Source organism: Bubalus bubalis, chromosome 2 (genome assembly GCF_019923935.1).
Source record: "Bubalus bubalis isolate 160015118507 breed Murrah chromosome 2, NDDB_SH_1, whole genome shotgun sequence".
Lineage (NCBI taxonomy): Eukaryota > Metazoa > Chordata > Mammalia > Artiodactyla > Bovidae > Bubalus > Bubalus bubalis.
Genome location: NC_059158.1, coordinates 123,335,788 through 123,348,909, shown reverse-complemented (window position 1 = coordinate 123,348,909; position 13,122 = coordinate 123,335,788). Strand labels below are relative to the sequence as shown.

General features: G+C 38.9%; 1 protein-coding gene across 8 annotated transcripts in view; it reads left to right on the top strand.

Moving 5' to 3' along the window:
• C2H2orf76 (chromosome 2 C2orf76 homolog) overlaps window positions 1–11,505 on the top strand; it is a 107,509-nt gene extending 96,004 nt beyond the window's left edge. For 6 of the 8 annotated variants that reach the window (XM_044936381.1, XM_044936372.1, XM_044936385.1 and 3 more), the window contains exons 6-7: window positions 2,978–3,059; window positions 5,436–6,987. In XM_044936381.1, coding sequence (XP_044792316.1) covers window positions 2,978–3,059; window positions 5,436–5,521 — 168 coding nt within the window. In that variant the 3' untranslated portion in view covers window positions 5,522–6,987. Of the gene's footprint in view, window positions 1–2,977; window positions 3,060–5,435; window positions 6,988–11,328 lie in introns of those variants that run through there. The other 2 variants (XM_044936368.1, XM_006057166.3) reach the window with 1 other exon arrangement.
• The last annotated feature ends 1,617 nt before the right edge of the window (window positions 11,506–13,122 follow it).

The window sequence follows — 13,122 nt, the reverse complement described above, 5'->3', positions numbered from 1 at the left end:
AATTCCATTAAAAAAATTATCCAACAAGTTTATTAAAAAATAGAAACTATTCACACCTTTATTCACACCCAAATAAATATAAATTACTCTTCTTGGGGGCTTCCTTGGTAGCTCAGTAGATAGAGAATCTGCCTGCAGTGCAGCAGACCCAGGTTCAATCCCTGGGTCAGGAAGATCCCCTGGAGAAGGAAATGGCAACCCACTTCAGTATTCTTGCCTGGAAAATCCTATGGACAGAGGAACATGGAGGGCTACAGTCCAGGGGTCGCAAGAGTTGGACACAACTTAGTGACTAAGCCACCACAACACTATTCTTAATCTACATTTGCTAGATTGGCAATATCAAAATCTTTCGATAATACACTGTGCTGGTGAGGGTATGGGAAACAGGGACTCTCAGTGATGGGTGAAGTGAAGTGAAGTTGCGCAGTTGTGTCCAGCTCTTTGCGATCCCATGGACTGTAGCCCACCAGGCTCCTCCGTCCATGGAATTTTCTAGGAAAGAATACTGGAGTGGGTTGCCATTTCCTTCTCCAGGGGATCTTCCCAACCCAGGGATCGAACCCAGGTCTCTCGCATTGCAGGCAGATGCTTTACCATCTGAGCCACCAGGGAATCCCAGTGATGGGTAGTGGTGGTATAAATGGGTACTGCTTCTTTGGAGAGTAATTTGGAAATATCTGTCAAAATAAAAATTGTACTTCCTCTCTGACCGAATAGTTCTACTTCTAGGAATTTATCTTACAGACAAAACTTGTACATACACCAAATGATACATGGACAAGGATATTTGATGCAGGACTGAGTAGGATAGGAAGAGATAGAAAACAACCTGAATGTCCATCAGTAGGGATAGAGAGAGTGTTAATCCTTCCATTGGAATATACTGAAGCCTTGATAAATTATGATGCAGCTCTTAAACTGATTTTGAATGATTTTAAGATTTTTTTTTTTGTATTGGGGTATAGCTGATAATCAATGTTGTGAGAGTTTCAGGTGAACAGCTAAGGGACTCAGCCATATATATACATGTATCCATTCTCTCCCAAACCCTGCTCCCAATCTAGGCTGCCACATGACATTGAGCAGAGCTGCATGTGCTATACAGTAGGTCCTTGTTGGTTATCCACTTTAAATATAGCAGTATGTATGTGTCCATCCCAAACTCCCTGACTGTCCTTTCCCCCAGCAACCATAAGTTCGTTCTCTAAGTCTGTGAGTCTCTTTTTGTTTTGTAAGTTCAGTTGTATCCGAATGACTTTAAGATATTTTAAGAGAAGTTAGAATACAGCATATACCATGCCATTGTTTGTGTAGAAAAGTTTATAGGCACATCTCTGCCTGCATGTACATGTACAACAACAGTCTCTGGAAGGTACAAGGACAGTCTCTGGAAGGATGCATAAGAATTAGTACAAATTCTCTGGAGGAGAGCTGGGTTGCTGGGTGGAGGAGGGAGAAGCCTACTTCTCATTCTGTCCCTATGTACTTGGAGCATTTTGTCTTGTGAGTATATATTACCTATTCTAAAATGATTTTTTCAGTAGTTTTTTTCCCCCCCTTTTAATCTGTGCATGTTTAAGCCCCTGTGCTCTTTCTAGTGAGTAAAGCTGTGGAGCGTGGCTCCTGGGGCAGCTCTTTTGACTGCTGAGAGGCCTTTCTTTTGAGCCTCTCTCTCAGCCATATTCTGGAAAGAGAATCTGGTACTAAACAACTGCGTTCTGGTTGACAGGTGGTACTGTGTGCCCAGCGAGTGCTCACTACCAGGTGCTGTTTAGAGGCAGGATCAACATTTATGTTTAAGTGGATTTGTGAGTAGCATTGGAGAGCAAACTCTCCCTAAATCACAAAGAGAAATGTTAGTTAACAGGACTTGGGACCAAGTGTTTGTTAGCTGGAGCAGGGTTTTTAAATACGTGAGCTTTCAGTAAAGGCAAGCTTGCTTCTCTCAGAAGTCAGACTGGTCAAAACTGGATCTGTTGCAGGAAGAGGGACACCTACCAGGACCCAAGACTGAGCTCTTGTCTAAGACTGGGAAATGAATTGTCCGAGGAGACACCCATGCTGACAAAGCAAGAGGCTTTACTGGCAAGGGGCTCCCGGGTGAAGAGCAGGAGGGTAAGGGAACCCAGGGGGACTGCTCTACCATGTGGCCTGCAGTCTCAGGTTTTATGGTGATGAGATAGGCTTCTGGGTTGTCTCTGGCCAGTCATTCTGACTCAGGGTCCTTCCTGGTGGAGCAAGCATTGTTCAGCCAAGATGGATTCCAGTGAGAAGGATTCTGGGAGATTAGTAGGACATGTGGCATCTCCTTTTGACCTTTCCCAAATTCTCCCAGTTGGTGGTGGCTTGTTAGTTCTGTTTTCCTTACTAGGATCTTCTGTTGTAAAATCATGCAAATGGTTACTGTCGTGCCTGACCAGGGTGGGCGGTTTCAGTCAGTGTTTCCACTAACAGAACCTTAGTCCCTCGACTGCATCCTCTGAGCCTGTGTCCTAACGTCTCTGAATCCTCCTGGGTTATTGTGAGGATGAGATGATGATGAAACAGAACACTGACAGCTAACACTACTCCCTATGTAACTGACACTGCACTGGGGGTTTAATATACTTCATCTCTGTTCATCCTCACCACGTGGCAATAAGAAGATGCATTGCTACCCCTACATTTTTTTTTCCCTAAGGCTATGTAATGTATTGAGACCACGCAGCTGGATATTTGTGGAACCTGAATTTTAACCAAGCCCCAGCACAAAAGCTCTGTGTTCTAGCCCTGCCTCCCTAGTGCTTTATGTAGCGTGTGTTTAGTAAGCACTCACTATGTACATGTTCACTGCTTTCCCTACAGCAATGGGAACAAAATGTGACTTGGATTATTGCTGTGACCCAAAGTAACAATTCATTTGTCTTTGAGGAATCTCACCAAATGTGAAACTAATAGAAGTACTGGTAAAAAGTGGATTTGTTTTTCTTTCTAGACAAATGAACTTGTGTTGAGTTTGGAAGATGATGACAGACTCCTGTTAAAAGAAGATAGCACCCTGAAAGCAGCTGGAATTGGTGAGAAAGTGTGTGTGTGTGTGTGCATGCGGAGCTGGAGGGGGCACTGTCTTTCCCGGCCTGGATGGTGATGTCTGGCTGATTATATTTAGATAACTTAATGCAAAGTAAATGCTACCCTTGGTGCTCTTTACACTACCTGATAATTATTCAGAGGGGAAGGACAAGAATGATGTACATTCAGATCGTTTGACTGAGGGCAGGAGATATCTGCTCTCCCAATGTTCAGCATGCAAATAGTTCTTTCCAGAAAGTATGCTCAGAATTCTGCTGAGGGTTATTTTAAGTGATTGACAGGTTATTACTCACTTAATAACCTACTTACTCATATCAGCTTCATTTGAGCTGATAGTTTAAGAGAAAAGGGCCCAGTAGAAATATCGTGGAATAATGAAGTGAGATGTTGTTTGTATAACAAGCAGCATGGTTTCTGATAGTTATCCAAATCATTGCAATCCGACCAAGTCATGAAATTTCAAATAGGAGCCTATGGTATGCAGCTGAAAAATTGCCTGATTTAACCTTTCAATTTGGAATATGCATGCAGTTTTATTTTAAAGAAATGCTGTGTGACATGTGTTGTGACCATTAGATGTCACTATAATTCTACTTACATGTATACTCAGATGATGTGGTAGTACAGCAAAGGTTTTGAGAGAAATGTGAGCAGTTGAAGGCATTATGCCTCTGACATAATGAAGCAGCACAAATCACACTTACTTCTAACTTTTTATATGCACTGGTCAAGGGACACTCTAAGGTTCATGAAGTCCATGTTAGGAATCCTTACATTTTTTTGACAGGTGTTTTATTGTTGTCACATCTGTCAGGAATTCATTTTTAAATGACGCATGTGGTTGAAGTGGATTCCTGACATCTCTAACTTAGATAGGATTTTGAATGCCATGTTATATAATCTCAGACTTGTTTTCTGTGTCTAAGTCTATATTCTTGGTTAGATTTAGTGTCTTTCCATATTGTGACTTGGAGAAGGAAATGGCAACCCACTCCAATGTTCTTGCCTGGAGAATCCCAGGGACAGGGGAGCCTGATAGGCTGCCGTCTATGGGGTCACACAGAGTCAGACATGACTGAAGCGACTTAGCATATTGTGACTAAATAAGATTGATTGCTGTTATTTGAAAAAACAATGTTTAATTTGGCATTTATTTCTTCTTAATTTGGTGCTTATTTTATTACAGCAGGCAGCACTTAACTGCTTATTAAGCATGAAACTATACTTAGTATAACAGACTGGTATTGATACAGGCCGGAGAAGGCAATGGCACCCCACTCCAGTACTCTTGCCTGGAAAATCCCATGGATGGAGGAGCCTGGTAGGCTGCAGTCCATGGTGTCGCTAAGAGTGGGACATGACTGAGCATCTTCACTTCCAGTTTTCACTTTCATGCACTGGAGAAGGAAATGGCAACCCACTCCAGTGTTCTTGCCTGGAGAATCCCAGGGACAGCGGAGCCTGGAGGGCTGCCGTCTATGGGGTCTTACAGAGTTGGACACGACTGAAGCAACTTAGCAGCAGCAGCAGTATTGATACAGAAATTGACAGCTCCATGGAAAAGACTAGAAAATTAAAAAACCAACTAAAAAGCAGTTTCATGGTATAAAAAAATTTTGACATCTCAAATAAGTGGAGAAGAGAATGAATTAGCCAGAAACTGTGGGGCCCATTGCCAAAACATTTGAGAAAATAAAACTTAAGTTCTTAGTCTTTATTCTAAAATAAATTCTATATAGATTAAATGTTTGCAATGTAAAAAAGTTTTTAGATAAAATGTAGGTCAGTAGTTTCATAATCTTGGGGAAAAGAGCTTTCTAAGCATGCCCTTGAAGCCGGAAGCCATAAAGCAGGGAGAAATGATAGATTTGACCACATAAACAGAGTTAAAGGAGAAGCAATAAATTGTGAAAAAATATTTGCAGCATATATGACAAAGAAGGCCTGACTTTATAAAGAGGTCGTATAATTAGCATAAAAAGGAGAAATAAACTACTGATAGAAGAAATAGCTAACATAAAAAATAGTTCAGCCCTGTTAGTAACGAGAGCAATATACATGAAAATAGAGACTAAATTTTATGTAGCTTACTACTTTAGTGATTAAGAATTAGAGGCTGAAGTCAGAGTGCTTGGGTTAGCAGCTTGACTGCCACGTACTGTCTGGGTGACCTTAGACAAGCAATAATTTAAGACTAGCAGACACGAAGAATGGTGGTTGTATCTGAAGGAATGTTAGAAAATGGATGTTCCCTTGTACTACTGTTGGGAACGTGTATTACCTCTATCTTTGTTGATCAATTTTACCAGTAAGACTTTCTCAAACTTACTAAGTAATTTTCTGTCACATCTATTACCAAGCCAGCAGAAGTATGCTCCCTCAGCTCTGTGACTCCTCCAAGGTTGTGGTGCACATTCAGAAGTGTTCTCTCATCTTCCTGGTCTGAGATTCATTGATGTAGAGCTTTATTGAATGGAAATAGAAAATGTATTGTGTGATGCCATTTTTATTTTTAAATATATGTATTTACATGTCTGTATATGTATATGAAGAAGAGATCATATAGTAAAATTATAAAAATGCTTTCCCTGGGTGGTGGCATTGCTAGCAATTGTTTTTTTCTTTATTCTCCATTTTATCTAGTTGTTCTTGTAATTTAAACTTTCTTTTATAATTTACATGTATTACTTATAAAGTAAGGGCCCAATTTTAAGGAGTCAACTCCTAAATTTAGGGAAAATTGGTTTGAATGATGGTTCTGCATCTGTGACCTTCTGGAAGCCATTTAGAGTCTCTGAACTTCTACTTTGATTTCTGTAAAATGAAACAGAAATAATAAACCTATTTCAGAGGGTTGTCATAGGGTGAAGTAAAAGAATGTATATGAAAGCATCTGGAGCAATGCATGTAAACGCCCTCAAAAACACTTCATTTTATTTGGAAACCATTTTAGAGAAAGCAATTGACAAATGTTTTGAATTTGTTAAAATCTCAAGTTGTTGGTTTAATTGTCATCAATTTCAGACTTATATAACAAACCACCTATAAAGGTATAAATCAAATCACTTTTTTTTTTTTTTTGGGTCGTTCTTGTTTTAAGGCCATATAGATCTTCGATCAGAATCGGATCATTTTCATGGGTTCTCCACTGGTTTCAGGTTGTCACTTCAAACTGTTCTCATGCCCTGGCAAGTCTGTAGCCCTGGTTGAGGGTGTCTTCCATCCCTGTTGGGAGCAACCCCCTCTTCTGCATGTTCCCTTTTGTTGCTGAGAGCAGTGTTTCTGTACCCTTGAGAACAAGCCACAGTTATTACTCATGGGGAAGGAGGTGATGGCCCCTGGAGAGCAACAAAAAACTCTTAAGTGGGAGTAGAGTTGTAAAAGCAGTACTTGAAATGTGTGATTTTTCTAGGGAGTTTTCCCTCCCTTGGTGCTGTGCCTGGTTAGGTTTTTAAGAGGTTTAGGAGAAAAATTCTAAGTCATCGCTTCCTCCCTTCTTACCACTTGATCTTGCTGTAGAGCTGTCACTCTGCCATCACAGCCAGTTGCCATGGGAATAAGGCCAGTGTAACAAATGTAGCATTATGACTTTTCTGTAAAAATCATGAAAGGAAAAGAAAGACTGTGAGGGGGGAAATTAGGGGAACAAACTGGTTTGAAGATTTCTTTTCTCACCAAGAAATTCTCTAGCCTTTTATCTACATTGCAGATCCCAATTGTATATTCTACGCTCGGTGTCAGGGGAGGTTTTTGCTTGTGGATTTAGTCCTGAAATACATCAATAAAAAGATTTGTTTTGTGGAAGAAGGCCTTACCTAGAATTGTTATTTATAATTTAAAGATCTTGTTGTTAACAGTTGTGGTTTTATGGACTAATTCCCGTAAGTAATAAATTTTCATGTTAAATATTTTTGGGGTTATATTTTATCTCTTTGATTTTGCTGCATTCTACTATTGCTATCTTTTGAATCGTCTCCGGTTTAGGAAAGAAACTGAGATAGGGTAACTCTTCTAAAGTCAGTTGTGTTTTACTGGAAATATGTTAAAACAAGACACAGTCTGGCAGACTCTAAGTGCTCACCTCTGGGAAGAGTTCGCATCAGGCCACATCTTGGAATAATTCCCCAGTTCCCTGTGGCTTGTTTTCACTTTGTGAGTCACTCCTCTATTGTCTGCCCACAACCGAAACCCAGTCTCGGTGCCCGGCCCCTCCCGGTGATCTTGGCTGCTGCTGCTGCTAAGTCGCTTCAGTCGTGTCCGACTCTGTGCGACCCCATAGACGGCAGCCCACCAGGCTCCGCCGTCCCTGGGATTCTCTAGGCAAGATCACTGGAGTGGGTTGCCATTTCCTTCTAGGCAGCTCAAATTGTAGGATTCCTTGGCTCCACTTCTTTATCAGGATCATATATGGTTAGTGTTTCCTGAAGGTTTGAGTCCCTTTCCCATTCTCTTTTAGGTAGTAATATCTTGGGGCATACATGCTTTCCTGCTTTGACAGCGTGTTTAACTGGCTGTTCAATGTTAACATCACAGCAGCGATGATCTGGTACTTGCTAAAATAGGTGGCAGGCCCTGGGAATTTGGGATCCCAGAGAAAGAAGATGAGAAGGAGCCTTCCAGACATGATTCTTCCCTTTTTGCTCTCCCCTCGGGCTTCCCTGGTAGCTCAGATGTAAAGAATCTGCCCGCCGATGCAGGAGACACGGGTTTGATTCCTTGGTCAGGAATATCCCCTGGAGAAGGGAATGGCAACCTACTCTAGTATTCTTGTCTGGAGAATTCCATGACTGAGAAACCTGGAGGGCTACAGTCCATGGCGTCACAAAGAGTCGGACACAACTGAGCGACTAACATTTTTACTTTGCATGCTGATGTGGAAATCACAGTGTCCAGTCTATCAAAGGTCAGATGTATTTCTGTATTTGTTTTCTCCAAACTGTAGTTTGAAATCTTTCTCAACCAGCTTGAAAACAGATTCTCAAGCAAATAAGAAATAAAAGACACACGGTTGTTTGGAACTACTTGTTGGATTGTTGACCTCCTTTGGCAAAAAGTTAGAAATATAACACAGCTGTGGGCATGGTTTTGAATGATTTGTAGATTAGACTTTTGTGAAACTTGCAAGGATGAGTCCTGGACCAGGCGAGACAGTGAAACTTTGTCCTTTTGGTGTCAAATTGCTGCAGAAATCACACCTTGCCCTTCCTGGCTTTTTTTTTTTTGCCAATAATCTGGAGTTATTATTCACATTACAACCTGCTCTGATCATTAATTGTCTGTACTGCAGTCAGGACACTTTTCTCAGCCTCTTTCTTGGACAACAGTTGCTGTGCTGCACACAGCTTTGATATGAGGCTCGGGATTTAGAAGCCATACAGTAAATCCTTGTTGATAGATGGGTTTATTGAAATAAGTTAGTTGAGGAGTTTAAGTATATATATTATACTCAACTTTCCTGAGATTTTTGCATTTAAAATTGATTTTTCTTCTTTTAAAAAAAAATTGAAGTTATTATTTTCCCATTCAAGGTGTATATATGTGCATTTTATAATGGAAACATAAAATTCTTAATAATTAATTTCATGTCCAACATTTGAATGTCCTGGCTTGTGTTCATTTCATTAAACATGAAAGTCAGTATTAAAATGATCCACAAATGTATTTGGAGAGTTCTTATTTGGTTTCATTTGCTAGTAAGACAAAGGGATGAGCTGGTGGTATATTTATTGGATTTGAGAATGCACATTCATTTCCCATTCACATGCCAAGGCACTATGCACCTGAGTGCACTGCCGCCTGCAGCACATTTAATTTAAAATCAGGTGCCCTAGGGGACCAGCATGTGGTAGACTTCCTGAGGGTTCTTCTGGAGCCATTTTAAATAGAATTTGGGATAATGGAGGAAAGGGTGATTATGTAGAGGTCTTGAAAATCTTTTTTCAATTTGTTTTCACTGTAATTGGCAAGTAAATTTTCAGTCTAAATACGTGAAATCATTGTCTCAGACATTTTCAATAGGGTTATGTAGATTTAAGAAAAAACATTATATTCTGTTTCTGCTTAAGAAATGTTACTAAAATTTAAAATCCACCTTAAGTCTTTCTTTTGAATGTTCAAAGCAGCTAACTCCTAATTTGTGTGTTATTCTCCAATTTGTTAAGGGTGAACATTTTTATCAACCTGGACCATTTGAATTTAACCCATTTGTCAATCTAGTTTTCCTGGAAAAAAAAAAAAAAAATCATTCATCTGAAAATAAAATCTTTACCTTAGATGACCTCATTTTTAAGCCTGTAGTATATAAATAATGGATTGATCTATAACTTAATTAGACCCAAGAGAACTTATGTGTCAAAACAGAAATGCTTTGTCAGTTCTTTCTATACATTCATTTAATTCTAAACCTATTATTGGTATCCTGAAGAGCCGTAAGATGTACTAGTTTCTCAAAAGGGGTACAGATAAATGTCAACTGCGGTTAAGTGAAAATGGTAATTACACTTAGTGTGTATTGAGCAAAGTGCTGTGTGGGCAAAGCACTGTGTAAGGTTCTGTATGTAAATAGCACATTCGTATGAAATCTTGCATTGTGATTATTAAGAACAGGGGACTTTTGCTTATTCTCCTAACATCAGGAGGAGGATATTAGAATCACTTGCAAATTATGTAGGTCTACCTTTGGGCTTGCTTCTCTTCAAAAAAGGAGCTTTTTATTTAAAGGATAGATCTCAGAATATCTTCTCTTTGAATACTGAATTTTTTGAAGCCCCCTTTTCAACTTTTTACTAATTCCTAGTCTAGAGCTCTTAGCTGTTAATTTAAATGCCATTTTCTTGTAAAATTTAACTGTATATTAACTTACTGTTTGCCCAGGGTGCATTTGTATACAGCCCCTCTCATCAGTTCCCAGTTTCTTTCTGCTGTGTCTTCCCTGCTTGCCTACACACACACACACTCAGGCTTATTGTAACAAGAGTTCATAATATGATTTTTATCAAGATTAATCTTCATTTAATCTTGAATATATAAAAGGGCTGGAATGAGGATCTGAGACTCTGGGTGATTTTATTTTCTTCTTTCAACATTTCCATATTTTCTGTAAAGACCACAGGAATTTAGGTTTGAGAAACATTAAATTTGGTATACTTAAAACCAGCAAAAACATTTTTAATGAAATGTTATGCTAAGCTCTTTAATTTCATTCTTCTGTGATAAATTCTAATGAAGAGATGAGAGCTTTAAACTGGGAGACCAGTGGTAATCCTTGGCATCCTTCCTGATTATCCTATTTATTTGGCTTGAAGAGTTTCACTTGTCTGTTTTTAGAGAATATGTTAATTGAGTGATCAGTATTCATTACAAATAATCTTGTCTGTTTTCTTGTCAAGATTCTGAAGGCCCTTTTGCTCTTTCTGTAAAAGCTAAGCAGGCTGTATTAACTTCTGATTTAATTTAAAAAATGTGGAACTTGTTGGTGCAACACCTTTAAGAATTGCATGTTTAATAATTGGAAGGCTTTCCATCAGATTTGTCTCCAGTCTGAATTAATAATGTTGCTGACTTACTGTTTTAGAAGACAGAGTCCTTGACCTGCTAGGTTGAAAGAATTGTGACTGCTCTGAACCTTTGTGGGTCCTTTAGCTGTGCCATATCCCTTGTGAATAATTAGAGGTATTTGAAGGTATTGCGGTAGAAGCCAATTTGTGTCTTTCACTTTGCATATTGTTGAAGCCTCATGAATTAGTCATAAGCGGGCAAAAAATTAACTTCTTCAGACACATATTTTGATGGGTCATGAGGGAGAATGTAAAGTGATCTGTAAAATATTCTACTGATCCTCTAAGTATTAAATTATTATACCTACAGGCTAATTTCAGAGGGGGGAGAAAAGAGTTTTTATCCTCCTTCAGGAACAGAGTAACACATTTGGAAAAAAAAATAATGGCTTATTATTTCTAGGATTGTCAAGAGGACTATAAATGAACATTTTATGATTTCTTGGAAACCAGATTCATGTGTTAACTCTTGTTTTTAATTTTTTTGGTTATTTTTCTTTTTACTTTTAAATTGGTTGAATTCTAGATTCTCGTACTTAAACTTCTTGGTGATTTTGTGAAATGTGAAACCATACTTGTTTTTCTAACTTTAGGCCTTGGAAGCACTGAATCAATGAAATATGGATTTCCATACTTATTTAAAATCTAGTTTTACATTAAAATTTTTTTCCATTTTCTATTTTTCTTTTTTTTTCAGCCAGTGAAACTGAAATTGCATTCTTCTGTGAAGAAGACTATAAGAACTACAAAGCTAATCCCATTTCATCCTGGTGAAAACCTCACAGAGCTTTCTTTTTTGCATACTTGTATTAAGCTCTTTATTCCACTAGTGAGTTTCTGAAATTGACAAATAAACTTAAAAAAATTAATCCCAGCCTCTGCCATTTGAGGTAAAATCTGTGGTGTGTTCTCTCTTGTGCAGGTCTCATTTCTTTCTTTCTTGTTGTAAAATAATGTGTTTATTTATGGGAAAAACATCTGGTTTTAAGTGAAAGAAATAATTATTCAAAAATCACCATGGAGTGTTGGCTCTTTAGTTAGAATTTGTTTCTCTAAATTAGAGGTCATTTTGGTGACTTGCATGTTGGATTATTTAAAAAAGATTATAAGACTAAGGTCATTCTCTTTTATTTTGTGTTTTCTCCAAAGTTTCTAATTAGAGCTCCTGTTACTATCTTTGTCTAGCAGGGATTCTTATGACCATGAATGACCATAGGAGTCTCTTATGACCATGAATGCCATCTTTTCACTCACTGTGATAAACACCACCACACATGAAATTAAATTGGGTATATTTTAGGGAGGTTTTCTGATATAAGAGTTTCTTCTTTCTTTTCATGTTACAGCCCACACAAATAACATTGCCGAAATGTGTTTTTCTGAAACATGGTTTCCTGACTTCAGGAGCAAAGTATAATAGAATCAAACTCATTTATTTGGAGAGAGGAGGTAGTGGGAAGTTTGCACTTCTGGAAGGAGATTGTCCATTGAGAACAAGTCTAAGTCATGGATGATACATTCTTTCAAAATAATACTTTGATGTCTGACTACCCGCATCTGAAGAATAGTGGATTCAAGGGGCCCTCTCAGCCAGCATGTATCTAATCAGAACTCTGAGAGAGGTTAGTTGGCTCTTGAATTGTTCCATGAAGCCTTAAATTGCTAGTAAGGCTTCATTGTGGTGAGGCTAATATAAGAAAATCTATTCTGCTAAAACAAACAAACAAAAATAAAACTTGAAAGTCTGGTTAACATAGCCAGAAGATGCGTTGCTTTGTTTAAAGGCAAAGCACTTGGAGTAGAAGAAGGTAAGGGCAGAAAGTCCATTGAGCTAGGCCTTATAAGTCATGCTGAGGAGTTGGAACTTTACCTAGTAGGTAGTTGGGAGCCATTGGAAAGATTTAAACAGGTAAATTGCATGATTAGATTTGTATATTAGAAACTAAGCTTTGGCAGCAGTGTCCATATGGCAGAAAGACTAGAAGATAGTTGTCATAGACCAGGTGAAGGTTGAAAGGCCTCAACCTAGGACCCAACAGAAGGGGGGGAGAAGAGGAGACCTTGCTGAAGTAGTGCTAACCTTTGGTCATGCATTGGATGGCAGGCATTGTGTTGGGTAGCTACATGTGTTATTTAATTTTTACCACAATTCTTTAAGGGGCTTCCCAGGGTGGCACTAGTGGTAAAGAACCTGCCTGCCAGTGCAGGAGACATAAGAGACACAGGTTTGATCCCTGGATTGGGAATATCCCCTGGAGGAGGGCATGGCAACCCATTCTAGTATTCTTGCTTGGAGAATCCCCTGGACAAAGGAGCCTGGTGTGGGCTGTGGTCCATAGGGTTGAAAAGAGTCAGACATGACTGAAGTGATTTAGCATGCATAGCTCTTTAGTCTTGATAGTATCATATCTATTTATAGATGAAGAAATTAGGGCCCAGAGAGGTAAAGTAACTTAGCCAAGGCAACACAGTGCACTGTGAGTGGAGCCAG